General features: G+C 37.3%; 1 protein-coding gene across 1 annotated transcript; it reads left to right on the top strand.

Moving 5' to 3' along the window:
• Window positions 1-62: 62 nt before the first annotated feature.
• ipo13a (importin 13a) lies at window positions 63-19,226 on the top strand. Its single transcript, XM_051917835.1, has 21 exons — window positions 63-210; window positions 3,404-3,529; window positions 3,621-4,237; window positions 6,163-6,303; window positions 6,455-6,596; window positions 6,710-6,876; window positions 9,007-9,127; window positions 9,237-9,384; window positions 9,691-9,872; window positions 9,974-10,000; window positions 12,096-12,230; window positions 12,890-13,033; window positions 13,164-13,244; window positions 13,324-13,461; window positions 13,561-13,657; window positions 14,909-14,961; window positions 15,219-15,285; window positions 15,364-15,422; window positions 15,626-15,715; window positions 18,607-18,788; window positions 18,889-19,226. Exons 1-21 carry the CDS (start codon window positions 163-165, stop codon window positions 18,983-18,985), a joined length of 2,862 nt encoding a protein of 953 aa, XP_051773795.1. The 5' UTR covers window positions 63-162; the 3' UTR covers window positions 18,986-19,226.
• The last annotated feature ends 71 nt before the right edge of the window (window positions 19,227-19,297 follow it).

Genomic DNA, 19,297 nt, shown 5'->3' with positions numbered 1-19,297 from the left:
ACCCACGTGTGTACTGGTGGACCATCCCGTTAGAGCTGCCCCCCGCGCGCGCACAAACAGACACATGACCTGACGAGACTCCACAAACACCCCCTCAAAAAGTACCACTGAATACTGGCCGTCACAGAGCACAAGAATAGGATATAAGGAACTTAATTGAGAATGGAGTCAGTGAATGCAGAGGAGTTCACGGTGGAGGCGGTGGAGAGGGTGAGTAGAATGTGACATACAGCAGCTACTGTATGGCCAAACTGACTCACAGAAACACAATAACATGTTCGTAACTCAACCATTTGTGTATGAGACTAGTAACATATTCCTTATAACATTTCACCTAAATGTTAAGTAAAAGGAAAACTGTTACCTATATTTTAGATGGTCTGGTCACCATCTGGACACTGCAGAACACTTCTGTCACTGCTTAAAATTTCATGAAGGGTGTGAATAAGTTATTTTGTGGCTAAATCTAGTTTTTCTGCTTTTCTGAAAAGGCACTTAAGGGTGAGAATTATTCCTAACACTTGAGTTTAAAGGTATGTGTGATAACCATACATTTTAATAAGCAGATTTTCTTTTGTTTAAGAGAACAAGATGTAAATCAAAACTGCCAGAGTTTGGAGATATAAAATCTGAGGCGAGAGCAAATTCAATAGAAGTAGCTTAGATTTCATCAGCTCCATTCGGGGCTGATGGTAAGCTGTAGCTTTTGGTTTGGAGAATGCTGTCCCTGAGGCCTCTATTCCTTCATATGCCCATAATTCCACTAACAGCCGAGCAAAGCCACACGTTTGTAGTTGTTTGTTCTTGTGCAGTTCGGGACAATATAGGAGTGGAAGTGGAAAGTAACTTGATATTCTCAGTATGCTGTTCTAGTCTAATAATAACTGTCAGCATGTGGGGGATTTGGTGGCTGGTTTATATTATGCTTCTCCATTGTGTCCTGTGATTTCAGTTGCATCTTATCTATACACACATTTTTAGGGGAAAGAATATGGTAATATATACACCTACCGGTCAAACGTTTAGAATCATTAAGACTTTTTTTGTTTTATGTTTTTGAAAAGTCTCCCATGTTCACAAAGGCTGCATTTATTTGATCAAAATACAGTAAAAACAGAAATATTGTGCCATGCTATTAGTGTGATTAAATATAAATGTTTTGCATTTTAATATATTTTAAAATGTAATTTATTCCTGTGATGGCAAAGTTGAATTTTCAGCATTATTACTCCAGTCTTAAGTGTCACATGATCCTTCAGAAATCATTCTAATATGATGGTTTGCTGCTCAAGAAACATTTCTTATTACAGTTTTTTTCAACTGCTTACACACATTTTCAAAACTTTGCTTCTTTTTTTCAAAACTTTACACACAAATCCAAGAATTGCACACACAAAATGCAAAATGCAGCACTGCATTCAAAATATCACAAACACATCTCAAAAGCAAACATTTGTCTTGCGTTGCAAACACCTTTGTCATAATATTCTATTTTTGGATATATCATATACACAGTTATTCAAAACCTAAAGCTCTTCTTTCATGAGCTCCTGTACATTTCTGTACAAGACTGAAAGTAATTGGCAGAGAGATGTTGAAAAATTCACAGTAAACACGAAAGCAAGATTGAAACCAAATTATTTATTAGTTTACTGTAAGCATTTGTGGTTGTGAATACAGTATTACACAGAGTATGAAAGAAAAGAAATACATCAACCATGTGTAGTTGGACAGAAACAATAGTTGTGTTTGAAAAAGGAAAACAAGATACTTCCTGTTAGATTTTTGGGTGTTACATAGAGAATTGTGTGTTGTGTTTTGCAAAAAGTGTTTTATGAAATTGATAACTTAGTCGAAGGCAGAGAGGTAGTGTATAGTTTTGCAGATTTGGCATGTGGTTCTGGTGTTTGAGTGTCAGGTTTCAGAAATTGTGTGACAAGTAAGGATTTTACTATATAATTTTACTATATAATTTTTTATTTATTAATATATCGGAGATATATTAATAAATTTCCTGACACATCTGAGCTTTATAATGGCAGTGAACAGAGTTCACGATTATGAGCTGAAGAAATCATCATAAACGTGTGCTCCACATGGCTCTGGGGGGTTAAAGGGTCAGTTCACCCAAAAATGAAAATAATGTCATTTATTACTCACCCTCATGCCGTTCCACACCTGTAAGACCTTCGTTCATCTTCGGAACACAAATTAAGATATTTTTGTTGAAATCCGATGGCTCAGTGAGGCCTCCATAGCCAGCAATGACATTTCCTCTCTCAAGATCCATTAATGTACTAAAAACATATTTAAATCAGTTCATGTGAGTACAGTGGTTCAATATTAATATTATAAAGCGACGAGAATATTTTTGGTGCACCAAAAAAAACAAAATAATGACTTATATAGTGATGGCCGATTTCAAAACACTGCTTCATGAAGCTTCGGAGCATAATGAATCAGCGTGTCGAATCAGCGGTTTGGAGCGCCAAAGTCACGTGATTTCAGCACTTTGGCGGTTTGACACGCGATCCGAATCATGATTCGATATGCTGATTTATAACGCTCCGAAGCTTTCTGAAGCAGTGTTTTGAAATCGGCCATCACTATATAAGTCGTTATTTTGTTTTTTTTGGCGCACCAAAAATATTCTCGTCACTTTATAATATTAATATTGAACCACTGTACTCACATGAACTGATTTAAATATGTTTTTAGTACATTAATGGATCTTGATAGAGGAAATGTCATTGCTGGCTATGGAGGCCTCACTGAGTCATCGGATTTCAACAAAAATATCTTAATTTGTGTTCCCAAGATTAACGAAGGTCTTACGGGTGTGGAACGGCATGAGGGTGAGTAATAAATGACATAATTTTCATTTTTGGGTGAACTAACCCTTTAATAAAGGCCTTCTGAAGCGAATCGATGTGTTTGTGTAAAAAAATATCTATATTTAACAAGTTATGAAGTAAAATATCTAGCTTCCGCTAGACCGGAACTTTCATTTGAAAGTGAACTAATCCTTTAATGCGTCCTTGCTCGAAAAAGAAGTATTAATTAAAAAAAAAAAAAAAAAAAATCTTACATTCCCCAAACTTTTAAATGGTGGTGTATCACAGTTTCCACAAAAATATTAAGCAGCAAAAACTGTTTTCAACATTGATAATAATAATAAATATTTCTTGAGCAGCAAATAGGCATATTAGAATGATTTCTAATAATCATTTGAATATATTTTTGCATTTTAAAACATATTCAAATAGAAAACAGTAAAGGGTAATTTGTAGTAAATGTTAGTAAATAGTAATATTTAGTAAATAGTAATATGCTGATCAAGTAAATGCAGGTTGTCAGAATAAGAGTATATATATTAGGAGCAATCTTTCCTGGTATTCTTTAGGCTCTTCAGCAGCTCTACTATGATCCTGATATGGACAAGAAGAATGTGGCCCAGAAGTGGCTCACACAAGCCCAGGCATCACCACAAGCATGGCACTTCTGCTGGGCTTTGCTCCGGCCAGACAAAGTAAGCAGTAGGGGAGACTACGGCACACTTTAAAATGTTTGAATTTCATTGCATTAAATTTGTAGTTATCATTTATTCTGTTTTACATTAGGTTCCTGAGATCCAGTTCTTTGGGGCAAGCACATTACATGCTAAAATCTCCCGACATTGGTCCGACCTCCCGACTGGTCAATTAGACTCCCTTCGCTCGCAGCTCATCGCCCAGGTTGGCCAGTTTGCATCCGGGCCCAAGATGGTGCTGACGAGACTGTGTGTTGCTCTGGCCTCTTTGGTCCTTCACATCTTACCTGAAACATGGCCAACCGCAGTACCAGATCTTCTGTGTGCCTTCCAGACAGGGGAGAGTGTGACAGAGGCTGGCGGTCAGGCCCGATGCCTCGCCCTTCTAGAAATCCTCGCCGTTCTGCCCGAGGAGCTTCAGAGCAGCAGGATCGTGGCCTCTCGGCGCTCCCAGCTCAGGAGCGCTCTGGCTGTGGAGTGGAGCTCCATCTGCTCTCTGCTCCAGCAGTTACTGCAGCGGGCTGATGCACCCTGTGGGGTCAGAGAACGGGTGCTGAGGTGTGTGTCCTCCTGGCTCACGCTGGACATCGCTTTAAAAGACAGCGAGGGTCTGCTGCAGAGCTGCTTTGCCCTTCTTAAGGAGTCTGAGCTCTTTGACATGGCTGTAGAAACCATCGTCAGCATCATCTCACAGCCTGATTGTCAGAGGTGAGATACACCATTATAACAGAGAATACACTGTCAAACCAAGCACTGTTTCCTGTCATGCATTAATAGCTCTGAGCAGTTTCCCTGTATATCAAATGTTTCCTTTTTCTTATCACATCATTTTACTATTATGCTATTTTAAATGTTCCTAATTTTGTTTTAGAGGTCTCTTACAATACGTTTACATGAATCCAAGGTAAAAAAAAAAACACTTTCATTTTCTTATTATATACATTGCACATCACCTAATTTCTCATAGAGTCTGAAAATGGTTTGCTTGAAGATTCAGTCTCTCTAAACCCCTTCTTACCAAGAGCGTTCTCTGCTCTTATTGGTCAGACGGCCCAGTCTGTTGTGATTGGTCTGCCGCTTACAGTGCATGATGGAAACCAAACGCCCATAACCATATATGAATTTCAGCTCCTCATCCTTTTGAAGTGCTTGCAAAGTGGATTCACAGTGATGAAAAAAGCATCTTCTCAATATGAACTTCAGTGTTTGAGGGCATAATAGAAGTACTTTAAGATTTATGTATTTAAATTGCACATAAAATATTCATCCATTTGGATTATGCAGTTTTAACATAAACAAACTGATGTATATTTGTCAGTAATACATAAATGAAAAAGGTAAGTTTTCACAATTAACAGCTGATTTGCAATTTGAATAAATTGCATTTTGAAAATATGATTATTTAAATAAAATCAAATAGATGCAAATAGTTAATAATAATCTATGCCATGATTTTATAAGTGCAGAAATTTCACCAATTTCATTTATGTATGACTCACAAATATGCATCACATTAAGTTTTATACAAATGGATAGTGTTTATGGAGAGTACACTGAAAAAATGGTAACCTAAAAATAGTAACATCTAAATTTATTTTAATTAAGTCAAAATTATTATTTAAAGTCTCTGAATCAAGTCTGACTCTCTAACTATTAGGCCACGACTGCCCCCATTTATCAATTTTCGAGGTAAAAATTGATAGATAACTGAATAACCATATTAATTTTGCATTATTCGATAGAAATTCTGAGTTGTGTTTGCCAGTGCATCTAGCTGCCATAATGTTGTCGATCTATTTCTATATGATTGTTAGGGTATTCTGAGTGGTTTCTAGGATGTCACTATGAAGTTGCTAGGGTGTTCTGGAAATTTTAGGGTGTTTTAGGTGGTTACAATGGTGTTGCTAGGTAGTTATTGCATCTGTTCTTCTAATATAGCATGCCACCATATGATCCCTTTTCTAGAAATATATTATTTTAGTTATTGTATTTTGATTACAATATATAATACTTTGTTGAAGCCTGTGTATGTAATGCATCTTAATAAAATTTAGATGTAATGTATATGAAAATGAACTCGTATTCAAACTCTGAAACTGATAAGCTGATAATCATTTTCATATTAGGGAAAAAAAAATAAAAATTGCAAATGTTATAAATCTGCATCTCTATACTACTTTACTAAATAAAGAAAATTAAATAAACAAAAAAAAAAACAGTAAAAGCTACATTAAGATTTCATAGCCTGATAATATTCAGCAAAAAGATTCATGAGATTCATATTCCTTTAGAAATGTGCTATAGAAAAAATTATTCAAATAACATTCCTGCAGAGCTGAGAATCTTAAAACAAATGGATTTAAATTATCAGTTGGGTATTTAGTTTGTGTTTGCATTTTTAAAGAAATTAACTAATTTTATGCATAAACAGAACAATTAAATATTCAATATTGGCTGATAATTTGGGGAAAAAAATGTGTGATTGTATGATCTGATTAAATTGTCCCCTAGACAAGGAAACTAACCATCACTTGAAACTAATTGTCAATCAAGTCCATTTACTTCAAACCCCCGGTGCACAGAAGGTCGACCATAAAAATTAATTATTACTCTGTGTGTTTGTTCATGTGGAGGTTTGCAGACAGTCTGCTGAAGGTTGTTCCTCAGGTTCTGGGTCTTCAGGAGCAGCTAAAGAAGGCGGTGCAGGATGGAGACATGGAGACGTCTCATGGAATCTGTCGCATTGCTGTAGCTCTGGGAGAAACGCATTGCAGGTTGGATATAATGACTTACATGCATCATTAATCTCTCATTAATAAAAGTCTAATATGACCTCAGATGGCCTGGGCCTATTTGAGAGGGCCAATTCATCATTTGACTGCCCTTGTCTGTTTGATGAAACCTTTTTCCCTTTCAACTTCCCAGGACTCTTCTGGAGCAGGTGGATCACTGGCAGGGCTTTCAGGCTCTAGTGAGCATGATTATGTCCTGCACTGGTTCACCCGGACATTACCCTGTGGATGAGACCGCCAGCTCTCTCACACTTACATTCTGGTACACCCTACAGGTACAGGTCCACCCAGAAACATCACTCAAGTGTGGTGCCAGCTGGTATTGCATTGACTTGAACAGATATGAGGTTTTGAGCGCTGGTGGTGTCGTTTCGGCTGCTTGTTTCAGGATGAGATTACGTCATTGGATTCTGAGAGGCAGACACTCTATCTACAAATCTACAGACCTGTGTACTTCCAGCTGGTGGATGTTCTGCTGCAGAAGGCCTGTTTTCCCAGAGATGAGGACTACGCCACATGGTCCGCAGATGACAAAGAGCAGTTCAGGACCTACAGGTTAAACTAAATTTTTAAGAAGGACGTTATATAACTGCACAATTCAAAAGCACAATTATTAAAATTATTTTCCTTTAAAAAAGCAAAAATCAGGGTTGCAGTGAGACAATTGAAGTGAATGGGGCCGACTGGTACAACCTGAATTCCGGAAATTTTGGGACGTTTTTTAAATTGGAATAAAGTGAAAACTAAAAGACTTTCAAATCACATGAGCCAATATTTTATTCACAATAGAACATAGATAACATAACAAATGTTTAAACTGAGAAATTTTACACTTTTATCCACTAAATGAGCTAATTTCAAATTCGATGCCTGCTACAGGTCTCAAAAAAGTTGGCACGGGGGCAACAAATGGCTGAAAAAGCAAGAAATTTTGAAAAGATTCAGCTGGGAGAACATCTAGCAACTAATTAAGTTAATTGATATCAGGTCTGTAACATGATTAGCTATAAAAGGGATGTCTTAGAGAGGCAGAGTCTCTCAGAAGTAAAGATGGGCAGAGCTGTGAAAGAGTGCGTAAAAAGATTGTGGAATACTTTAAAAACAATGTTCCTCAACGTCAAATTGCAAAGGCTTTGCAAATTTCCTCATCTACAGTGCATAACATCATCAAAAGATTCAGAGAAACTGGAGAAATCTCTGTGCATAAGGGACAAGGCCGGAGACCTTTATTGGATGCCCGTGGTCTTCGGGCCCTCAGACGACACTGCATCACTCATCGGCATGATTGTGTCAATGGCATTACTAAATGGGCCCAGGAATACTTCCAGAAACCACTGTCGTTAAACACAATCCTCCGTGCCATCTGCAGATGCCAACTAAAGCTCTATCTTGCAAAAAGGAAGCCATATGTGAACATGGTCCAGAAGCGCCGTCGTGTCCTGTGGGCCAAGGCTCATTTAAAATGGACTGTTTCAAAGTGGAAAAGTGTTCTATGGTCAGACGGGTACAAATTTGACATTCTTGTTGACATTCTTGTCGTGTTATCAGCGTTCAGTTCAAAAGCCAGCATCTCTGATGGTATGGGGGTGCATAAGTGCATACGATATTGGCAGCTTGCATGTTTTGGAAGGCATTATGAATGCTGAAATGTATATAAAGATTTTAGAGCAACATATGCTCCCCTCTAGACGATGTCTATGTCAGGGAAGGCCTTGTGTATTTCAGCAGGATAATACACAGCCACATACTGCAGCTATTACAACAGCATGGCTTCATCATAGAAGAGTCCAGGTGCTGAATTGGCCTGCCTGCAGTACAGATCTTTCACCTATAGAGAAAAATACGTCAAAGACGACCAGGAACTCTTCAGCAGCTGGAAACCTGTATCAGGCAAGAATGGGACCAAATTTCAACACCAAAACTCCAGAAACTCATAACCTCGATGCCCAGATGTCTTCACACTGTTTTGAAAAGAAGAGGAGATGCTACACCATGGTAAACATGCCCCCGTCCCAACTATTTTGAGACCTGTAGCAGGCATCAAATTAGAAATTAGCTCATTTTGTGCATAAAACTTGTAAAATTTCTGTTTAAACATTTGTTATGTTATCTGTGTTCTGTTGTGAATAAAATATTGGCTCATGTGATTTGAAAGTTATTTAGTGTTCATTTTATTCAAATTTAAAAAACGTCCCAACATTTCCGGAATTGGGGTTATAAATTTTAAAATGCTCACTGTTTCAATAGTATATCCACAAGACAAGCGGTTAGTCATTTTTTACACCAAAATCATGTTGACATGTATATAAACAATATCATGTTAACATGATTTTAGTGTAAAAATGACTAAAAACTCAACTCAAATCAGATAGGTTTTAAAAGAAGAATTATTGTAAGTGCTTTCATAAAATTATGAGCTTCACATTTCTGCTTTTAAATCCTCCAAAAATTGCCTCCATTTACTTACATCATAAGATCCTCTTCATAAGATATATTTATATATATATATGTATTTTGGCCAGATTTTTTTTTTTTTTTTTTTTTTTTAGATAGGAAAAGGTTTAATACTTAAAATCAGGAATGTGTTCACTGATGCCCTGGAAAACACCATTAAATATTTCCTTACAGTTTTTCTCGATATAATATATATGATGCATATAATAAGCATGTTTAATTGGATCTCAGGGTTGACATCTCTGATACTCTGATGTATGTGTATGAGCTGTTGGGCCCAGAGCTCCTCAGAAACCTGTATGATAAACTAGGCACACTGCTGACGGACACTACACGCCTCTCCTCATGGCAAGTCAGTCCTAATTGTTACACTAATGTCTTATAAATATGGTGTATATATAATATAAATGTCATGTATTATAATGAACAATATCTCTGTTATCTCCCTCTCTCCCATGGAGGATATAGAGGCTCTGCTGTTTGGTTTTCAATCCATTGCTGAGACAGTAGATGTCAGTTACTCAGATGTCATTCCAGGACTGATCGGTCTGATTCCTCTGATCACAGCAAACAATATCCAGCTGGCTGAGACCATCATGTTCACCATAGGTACACTAATTCATTTGTAAACATTAGCATTCCACAAATATAACCTTCAAAATAAAACCAAATGGTGATGTCAAATGCTGAGAAAAATACCTGTATCATTTTGTGTTTTAGTTGTTATTGTGCTTTTAATAATTGAATAAAAAAAAACATGAATTTTTTTAAGCAAATAATAATAATTATTTCTATTGTTATTATTTATGCCATTATACAGTATTTGTGAAAGTTGTTTTCATGTCTGCACAAATGGTTTATGTTTAATTTGTAGGGTTGAAAGTAACTGACTTTTTCTGTCATCGTTTCTTGTAGGCTCTTTGGCTGAGTGGTTGGCCGATCATTCGCTCATGTTGGCGAGTGTCCTGCCTGTGGTCTTGCATGGTCTGTCCAACCCTGATCTGTCCGTGTCTTGTGTCTCAGCTCTGAAGAGAATCTGCCGAGAGTGTCGGCATCACCTCCACCTGCACGCCAGTGACATCATGGCCGTCTCACAGGTTTAAAAAAAACCTTTTGCCTAGAAATACCACTGTTATTGTACCAAACCAGTGTCAGTGAGTAATGTACTAAATTCACTGTGGTGATTTCTGTCTCTCAGGCGGTGCTTGTCAAAGAGATCCATAAAGTAAGTCCAAGCCATGTGTGTTTGATTAGTTTTGGTAACAGTGTAACTGCAATTTACACTTAATAACAAACATGATTATTACATTGTATAATGCTTAACCCTTTTTTGAAAATGCAACAATGCAGAATGTTTTCTGTGAGGGTTGTGTAAAAATCATTATGTCCATGGAAAGTCATAAAACATGGAAACCCAACGTGTGTGTGTGTGTGTGTGTGTGTGTGTGTGTGTGTGTATATATATATATATATATATATTTAAGAATGTTTTAACATTTTATTATATTTTATTATATCTTTTCGTGTGACAACACTGAAGAAATGACACTTTGCTACAATGTAAAGTAGTGAGTGTACAGCTTGTATAACAGTGTAAATTTGCTGTCCCCTCAAAATAACTCAACACACAGCCATTAATGTCTAAACCACTGGCCACAAAAGTGAGTACACTCCTAAGTGAAAATGTCCAAATTGGGCCCAAAATGTCAATATTTTGTGTGGCCACCATTATTTTCCAGCACTACCTTAACCCTCTTGGGCATGGAGTTCACCAGAGCTTCACAGGTTGCCACTGGAGTCTTCTTCCACTCCTCCATGACAACATCACGGAGCTGGTGGATGTTAGAGTCCTTGCGCTCCTCCTCAACCTTCCATTTGAGGATGCCCCACAGATGCTCAATAGGGTTTAGGTCTGGAGACATGCTTGGCCAGTCCATCACCTTTACCCTCAGCTTCTTTAACAAGGTCTTGGAGGTGTGTTTGGGGTCGTTATTATGTTGGAATACTGCCCTGCAGCCCAGTATGTCACAGTACATGTTGGCATTCATGGTTCCCTCAATAAACTCCTACCACCATGCTTGACTGTAGGCAAGACACACTTATCTTTGTTCTCCTCACCTGGTTGCCGCCACACACGCTTGACACCATCTGAACCAAATAAGTTTATCTTGGTCTCATCAGACCACAGGACATGGTTCCAGTAATCCATGTCCTTAGTCTGCTTGTCTTTAGCAAACTGTTTGCAGGGTTTCTTGTGCATCATCTTTAGAAGAGACTTCCTTCTGGGATGACAGCCATGCAGACCAATTTGATGCAGTGTGCGGCGTATATTCTAAGCACTGACAGGCTGACCCCTCACCCCTTCAACCTCTGCAGCAATGCTGACAGCACTCATACGTCTATTTCCCAAACACAACCTCTGGATATAATGCTGAGCACATGCACTCAACTTCTTTGGTCGACCATGGCGAGGCCTGTTCTGAGTGGAATCTGTTCTGTTAAACCGCTGTATGTTCTTGGCCACCGTGCTGCATCTCAGTTTCAGGGTCTTGGCAATCTTCTTATAGCCTACGCCATCTTTATGTAGAGCAACAATTTTTTTCAGATCCTCAGAGAGTTCTTTGCCATGAGGTGCCATGTTGAACTTCCAGTGACCAGTATGAGAGAGTGAGAGCGATAACACCAAATTTAACACACCTGCTCCCCATTCACACCTGAGACCTTGTAACACTAACGAGTCACATGACACCGGGGAGAGAAAATGGCTAATTGGGCACAATTTGGACATTTTCACTTAGGGGTGTACTCACTTTTGTGGCTCACTTCTGTGAGATAATGTATATATAAGAATGTTATAATTACGTTAGGTTCCTGTGACGAGTAGGTTTAGGTATAGTGTAGGTATATGTGTGTGTGAATCCTTTGCACTCTGGATGTTTTATAATCTCATTCCTTCATTTCTGTGAGTGTTTGTTCAACACTGGGGCTAATATATAGATTTAATTCAACTCATATTTAAAAAAATTGCTCTGCTTTAGGGTTTTCCCCAATTATTTTCTATGGTCGGTCATAAACAGCCAAAGTGCGACTTTTTTATAACTACTTAGACTCTTAGACAGATTGCATATCTAAAAAAATCACCAAGCTTTTACTCTACTCAGATTGAGGAAACCATTTAATAAAACAAAAACAAAACAAGAATGAAATTGGTCAAAAGTGGCTGAGAAGCTTATAAGGATTACCAGATCTTTAGTTAAATCTTAATCATGCTTAATTGATAGTTATTTGACAATAAGACTGACAGTAACTCTTCTGTACAGAGCCCGCAGTGCATGTGGATAATGCAGGCGCTGGGTTTCCTGCTCTCAGCCCTGCCAAGTGAAGAGATTCTGGGGAAGCTGCTCTCTCTGGTCACCCCCCACATCCAACAGCTGGAGAAACTGGCCAATGAGCTGGTGAGGTGCAGTAATGTTTGTGTATGCTTAATTCAAATACAATTAGAGTAATCCGAAACCTGAAGAGAAAATGTATTTGTATAGTACAAAATAAATATAGTTACAAAGAAGTTTTATAATTAAACCCTCATGTCGTTCCAAACCTGTATGACTGAGTTTGGTGGAACTCAAAAGAAGAAATTTTGAAAAAAAATGTTGTCCATTTAAATAAAGACAATGTTGTCCGGTGTTGTTTTATATCGACAACACAAACCAAACTCTCCCGGGCCTCAGCTTCAACTATACAGTGTTTGAGGGCGGGTCAAAGTAGACGTTGTTCAAGGGCAGCCACTAAAGATCATAGGCTGGCATTATGCAAATTTGTTACAAACCTACGTAGGTTTGTGTAGGAAGTAAGAATGACAACTCTGACAACCCTTTTCAGGCAGTTCAGAATTCATTCTTTCTTTTGAGAGACAGTAACTCTATTTATTGTGCACTTTGATCTTTAAACTTTGGAGACCTCTTACATTTACAAAAAACAATATAACACACTAAAGGTAATATCGGAGAAAAAAAAAAAAAAAAAAAAAGCATAATAGGGGCACTTTAACATTTATAAAGCAGACAAAACAGTTTGCTTTTCTCTGTATTTTTCTTCTTTTACCCCTTTGATGCAGCCCAGCCCTGCTAATAAGATTCCTACTGTCCACATCCTTGGCCTGCTGTCTAATCTATTCTCTACATTTGACCTAAATAAGCAAAGTGAAAGATTGGAAGTGATGAGGCCTGTCCAAACACAGCCACACAACAACAACAACCCGGTATGACAAATATCACGGATCAAACTCCAATCAGTTTTGTTCATTAGCAAGCATGTTTGAATTAAACAGACCTGTAAAATGAACACTCAACAGTACGTGTGGTTTGACAGCTGTTCTGGTCATTTCTCAGGTGGTGGTTGTCCTGCAGCAGGCCTTCCCTTTAATCCAGACTGTTCTCAACAAGTGGCTGACTGAACCTGAGGTGGTAGAGGTCAGTGTAGTAGGTGAACGTGTGTGTGTTTGTAGGTGTGAATATATGAAAGATTCACTTTTCTCTCACCTCAACTCAGGCAGTGTGTGCTGTCTTTGAGAAATCACTGAAGACCCTTATCCATGACTTTACACCGCTGGTGTCTCAGCTTTGTGAGCTCATTGGTCAGATGTTTGGAGCTTACCCACAAGCCTCAGCTTTAGACCTCACACGACAAGTAAAGACACGGTCTACTTCACATAAAAACAAACATTTTTGTGTTTACTTGATAAGTTGAGTGTCATAATGTGTTTATGCCTTTCACGTTTCCCTCTAGTTAGTTCACATTTTTGGCTGTGAGAAGGATCATCTTTCTCCAATCACTGCCCTTTTAGAGCTGATTACCAACATCACCATGTCCATTTTTCAGCTAGGTAAGAGATTAGAGTGAGTCACTATCAACATATCAACAATGAGTTCTACTGAGTTCTGTATTTAAATTGACCAATCGATAGATTCTTGCAGTGATGGCACATTTTTGTAGACCAATCCAGAAGTTAGCATCTGCCTAGTTTCCCTCACAATAACCCAGTAGGATTTTTCCATTTGGCTTTTGGATTATTGCAGAAAATAAGTACTGTGACCAACAAAAGTTTATGATTCTAATCTTATTTATTGTGATAATCTTCACAAATAAACAAAACGGCTGCATCTGAAATCGCATACTTCCCTACTATACAGTAGGTTAAAAACAGAGAGAAGTACAGTAGTAATATGTCCAAATTCACAGAACTCATAAAAGAGAGATTCTAAAACGTGCACCCAATGGACACTTCACTATCCCATGAGGCCATGGGAGAGTGATTGGCAGTGAAGCAACTGACACTGGTAGGTCACATAACAATGACAACATGATGAATGTAGTACGTCCAGATTACATTCATACTACACACATTCATACTGTATAAAACATACTTTTTTAGTGGTCGCAAAATAATTAATTATTCAAAACAAGTACCTACTCAGAAAGTATGCGATTTTGGACACAGCCAAGTTTCGTGAATTTTAAATCCTAAACAATTAGTAGAAGTAAAAAAAGTAGTAAAACATAAAGTAAACATACATTTAAAAGTAAAATGTAGGCTATAGACAAACTACATTACTTCAATGTCACCATTACTAAGCTTCCGTCAAACCTCTATCGCTTTCTTTCTTCTGCGGAACACAAAAATGTTGTGTTTGTTATTTTTGTCCTTACACTGAAAATTAATAGGAACCGACGTTGTTTTGGACAACATACTTTAGAATATTTTGTTTTGTGTTCCACAGAAAAAAGAAAGTCATACAGGTTTGGAATGACATGAGTGTAAGTAAATGATGACAGAATTTACATGTTTGGGGCGAGCTATCCATTCAAAGTTATATTAAGTAACTTTTTCTACATTTGACAAATATTATTAAAATGTTGTACATGACTAGCCTAGAAAAAGCTTGGTGGCTGCCATGTTGAGATCACATGACCAGCATTTTACTCACTTTATCTCAGTAATCAGACGCTTTTGTTGGCTATTGAAACAAATAAAAGAATACCATCAACATGGAGACTTCACACAATTTTACAATTACTTTTATGATATTAACATTTGACTTATAGTCAGTTTAAACATTTGGAAATGATGTTGTAGGCTCCAGAGATCATCCAGATGTGGTGGAGTCATTTATGCAGCTTCATGCTCAGGTCTGTGCTCGTTTATTTTTGCCTTAGTCTTCAGACTTTAGACACTAGTCTACATATTTACATAGATTAAATATTTTACATACATTTTCATTGTTCAAAATGACCATTTAAAAAAAAGACCACTTAAAGAGTTTTGCCATGTTTATTTTTAGGGGTGTTTTAACTATGTATAAAGTCGTTTTCCATGTTTCCTTTTCCTTTTTAGGGATGTTTTTTATTTTATTTTTTTTATAAGATTTTCTCTGATGTCTTTGCAGGTTTTGAGAAAAAAGTCTGACCTTTATCTTTCAGACGGTCTTGATATCAAGGCTGTATTCTACTGTGGTGAGTGTCACTTCAGCATGCTCATTATGAATGCTCAACATTTCTTTATTTATCCATTAACTGTCTATGTGTATGTAGGAATCTTGTCATTCAAATTCCCTGAAACGCCAACACTGAAAGCAACCTGTCTGCTATTTGTAAGTACAGTACAAAACGTTTAACATGTTCCAAGAAGCACTTCATCTTCAAAGAGTGCTGTAGTAATACATAAAGCCCAAATGCTTGTGCTTACACTTTAATAAACTCTTTCTTTACCATTAGTACTTGTAATATTAGTGACCCTGCACCACAGAAACTTGAGAGGAGTATTTATTAACCAGACTGTGCTCTCTTGACACAGACGGAGATGATCTCTCATTGTGAGGATGTTCCTGCAGTAAGGGAGGTGCTACAGGATGACGGCAAACTTCTTCTTCAGACACTACTAGAGGTCAGCTATTTCCGCATGCTTCCATCAGCAATTCAGTCATATAGAAATCAGTGGTTTCAGACAGACTCTCTATGCATTAGTGGTTTGGATTTCTCAGTCACTCTTTCTGCAGGTTACATCATTACTGACAGGTGACCTTTATGACTGAGTCAATGAATCATTCATTCGACTGGTTCAATCACGCTGATTCACTTAGTATGGAAACAAGACTCTCCATATGAGTGAGTCATTGAATCATTCACTCAATTTGTTCAAAAACACTGATTCAATCCAAAATTCTTTATTGGCGTGATTTTGTTTACATACAATATTGCCAAAACATTACACACAAAACAAGTATTGACAAGAAAAAAAGACAAATAATAAAAAATAGTATTGAAATAAGGTGCTAATAAAAATGACAAAAAATAATGGTAACACTTACAATAAGGTTTCCTTTGTTAACATTAGTTAACTACATTAGTTACAATGATCAATACTATATCATATAAAATAATAAATAGATATTTATCAAGACATTATGAATGAAAGAGAAATACTGTAATATATGTATAATGATGGTCTTTGATTATATAGTTCAGGGCAGTTGGATTCTAAGGGTGTGCAACTGAAAAATGAATTAAAAAAAAAAATACATTCAGGAGCAAATTAAGTAACTGTGTTTATGAGTGAGTCATAGAATGATTCACTCAACCATTTCTTTCAAACACACTTGATTCATTTAGTATAAAAAACACGTCACTGTTTTTATGAGTGAGTCATTGAATCACTCATTTAACCTATTTGTTCAATCACACTGATTCACTTAGTATGAAAACAAGTGATTAGCCGTTTCTCAATATGCGTTCTTGTCTGTACTTGTGTTCTTGTGGACTTGTGAAACGTCATCAGTCACTGCCCAAGTACTGTTCTAATTCAAAGTTCACATCTAGCCAAGTACAGTTCAAATCCTCGGATGTGTTCTTGATCCGCACCTTTTATCGAGGATGCATCGAGAGGTGACTTTTGCAGACTTGAGACAGCCAGGTATCCCAGAATGCATCTCGCGCTAATCAGAAAGCGTCAATAGTAAAGGAGAAAACCCGTGTAATTTAAATATTCTACTGTTATGTCGTGATATGTAGTTTTAAGAGTTTTTCAGGCGAGCATGTACTGGTTTAAAGCTCAAATCTGTGGTTTATTGATAAAGATGGCGCCTATTTGAAAATTTGATCTGACATTTTCTGAGTTGTGAGATCCAGGCGATCACCGGGCGCTCAGTGCTCATGTACCCCGCCGAGAACAGCCTTACCTCGGCTAATCCTTCTGACGTTTGCCGCTGGCTGTGATGTCTCTTTAGTGGTTAAACATGATATAATTCTTCTTTTGTATATCTAACGGGCGATCTTTGGTCTCATGAATCTATAATTTGTTACCTGGCAAATCGTTTTGGCTGAGGGAAAAGTGAAGTTTCATAACTTTATATATTTAGGCTATTTAACTTTACCATTGTAGCCTACTAAGAGCACTGACTTTGTAAGTTTGACTGAATTGTTTGCTTTATTTATTATTGTATAGCTTCTTATACCTTTTACCTATACTTTTATAATGGCAATTATTGATCATTAAAACTGACATTTAACAAAAAGAGACAGTGTTTGTGTTCTATATTTCATTTTATTACAGTGAAGATAATCAGAGTATGCACCACATATGCGCACAGAGTATGCCTGAACCACATATTAATATGTTTAATATTTTAAAAATGTAAACGAAAAGAGTCAGGGTTGTGTTTTATGTGTCATTTTGTTATAAATACCATACATGCAGTGAAGATAATGAATCAACGCGTTGCCTGACAACCTGAGTGACCCTATCAAGTACGTTGCTGTACCATTTGCAGAATCACCAGATCAGTCCGAACTTTGAGCACTTGGTATTGAGAAACACCTGTCTTTATGAGAGGGTCATTGAATCTTTCACTCAGCTCATTCATTCAAAAACACTGATTCATTCTGCAATGAAATATGTGACTGGCTGTATCCGAAATCGCATACTACCCTAGTAAGCGAAAAACAGTATGTGACAAAAGAAGCATGTCCGAATTAACAGTACTCATAAAAGAATAAGCAAAAAGTAGCCAGATGACCTACTGCCTATACTGAAGTGCTCATGCTATGGACACTTTACTAACCCATGAGGCCACGGGAGAGAATTTGTGAATAGCAGTGAATCGATACAACCAATGCTTCTAGGTCACATGACAGTGACAACATGCCGAATGTTGTACGTCCGGAATACATTCATTCTACACAAACTCATACTATATAGAACATACTTTTTTATCAGTTGCAAGGTATTTACTTGTTCAAAATAAGTACCTACTCACGAGAGTATGTGATTTCGGACACAGCCACTGTGTTTATGAGCGAGTCATTGAATCATTCACTAAGCTGATTCGTTAAAAAATGCTGATTAATTAAGGAATGAAACACCACCACTGTGTGTTGCTCGAAGACCTTTTTTAAACTATTTTCATTGGCAGCCAAAAAATGTCTAAAATTCATGTTACTCAATATAAACCTGTTCATTGAACTGTTTTATACAAGCAATATCATACTCACCAGCTAGTTTATTCAAATTGTATTTAAAAGTATTTGTCCTGCAGTCAGTTCCTGTTTTGAAGTGTTTTGGAAACTAAGTTATGGCTGCTTTTTTTTTAATTATTTTAATGATTAATTTAATAATTTATTCCAATGTTAAGAAAGTGTAAACATTGAACCTTAAAAAAACAGATGGAAGTGCTTTGGGAACAAGTACCTCATATGGAAAGTTACATAGGAATATGTAGCCATAAAATACTGCATACATTGTATGGAGCATGTAAGGACCTATTTCATTGTCCAACACAGGCTATTGGGGGTCAGAGTCCAAGCATTCTGGCTGAGCACTACGCGGAGGTCTTGTTCTCAGTGAGTCGTAACTGTCCCAGTGTTCTGTCTCTGTGGCTCAGAGAGGCTCTTCTGCCCCCTGGCTTCCCGAGCTCACATCTCACCGCTGAGCACAAAGAACACTTCTGCCAGCAGATCCTCAGGTAGAGCCACAAAATTAGCATTTGCACCAGAGCACCAGACAGGCACTTTGCACTTTCTAAACATTTAATATTAATTTCTTCTGTTTAACTATTCGCACAGGGAACAAGCGAGTAAGCGACGGATGAAGGACATTGTGAAAGAGTTTGCCCTGTTGAGTCGGGGACTAGAAGGGAGTGAGTACACAGCGAGTTACTAAATACTCTCCATGCAAGACCCAGAATGGATCTCAAGTCATCATTGCTTTAGTATTGTGGGGTCACTCTTTTGAATATAATCAAACCACACTGTCAAAAAGTTATGATTGAAAAAGCAATCTGAATGATTGAAATAATTGGATGTGATTTTGTTTTTTGTAATACTGTCAGATCATCTGTAAACATCACAACAGCACTGACTTCACTGCAACAAAAAATATATATATCGCTATTTTTATGCAAGACTTATATTATTTTCTACATTATTATTACTTATATTATTATCTATCGTAAATGATTTGCTTCATTTTAAA

Source organism: Ctenopharyngodon idella, chromosome 2 (assembly GCF_019924925.1).
Source record: "Ctenopharyngodon idella isolate HZGC_01 chromosome 2, HZGC01, whole genome shotgun sequence".
Classification (NCBI taxonomy): Eukaryota; Metazoa; Chordata; class Actinopteri; order Cypriniformes; family Xenocyprididae; genus Ctenopharyngodon; species Ctenopharyngodon idella.
This window is presented reverse-complemented; position numbering and strand designations above follow the sequence as displayed.

Coding starts and splice junctions, on each gene's coding strand:
- ipo13a (XM_051917835.1), top strand. CDS start 163: ATGGAGTCAGTGAATGCAGAGGAGTTCACGGTGGAGGCGGTGGAGAGG. Junction 9,385..9,690: donor GACCATCATGTTCACCATAG/GTACACTAATTC, acceptor CGTTTCTTGTAG/GCTCTTTGGCTGAGTGGTTG. Junction 13,658..14,908: donor CATGTCCATTTTTCAGCTAG/GTAAGAGATTAG, acceptor ATGATGTTGTAG/GCTCCAGAGATCATCCAGAT.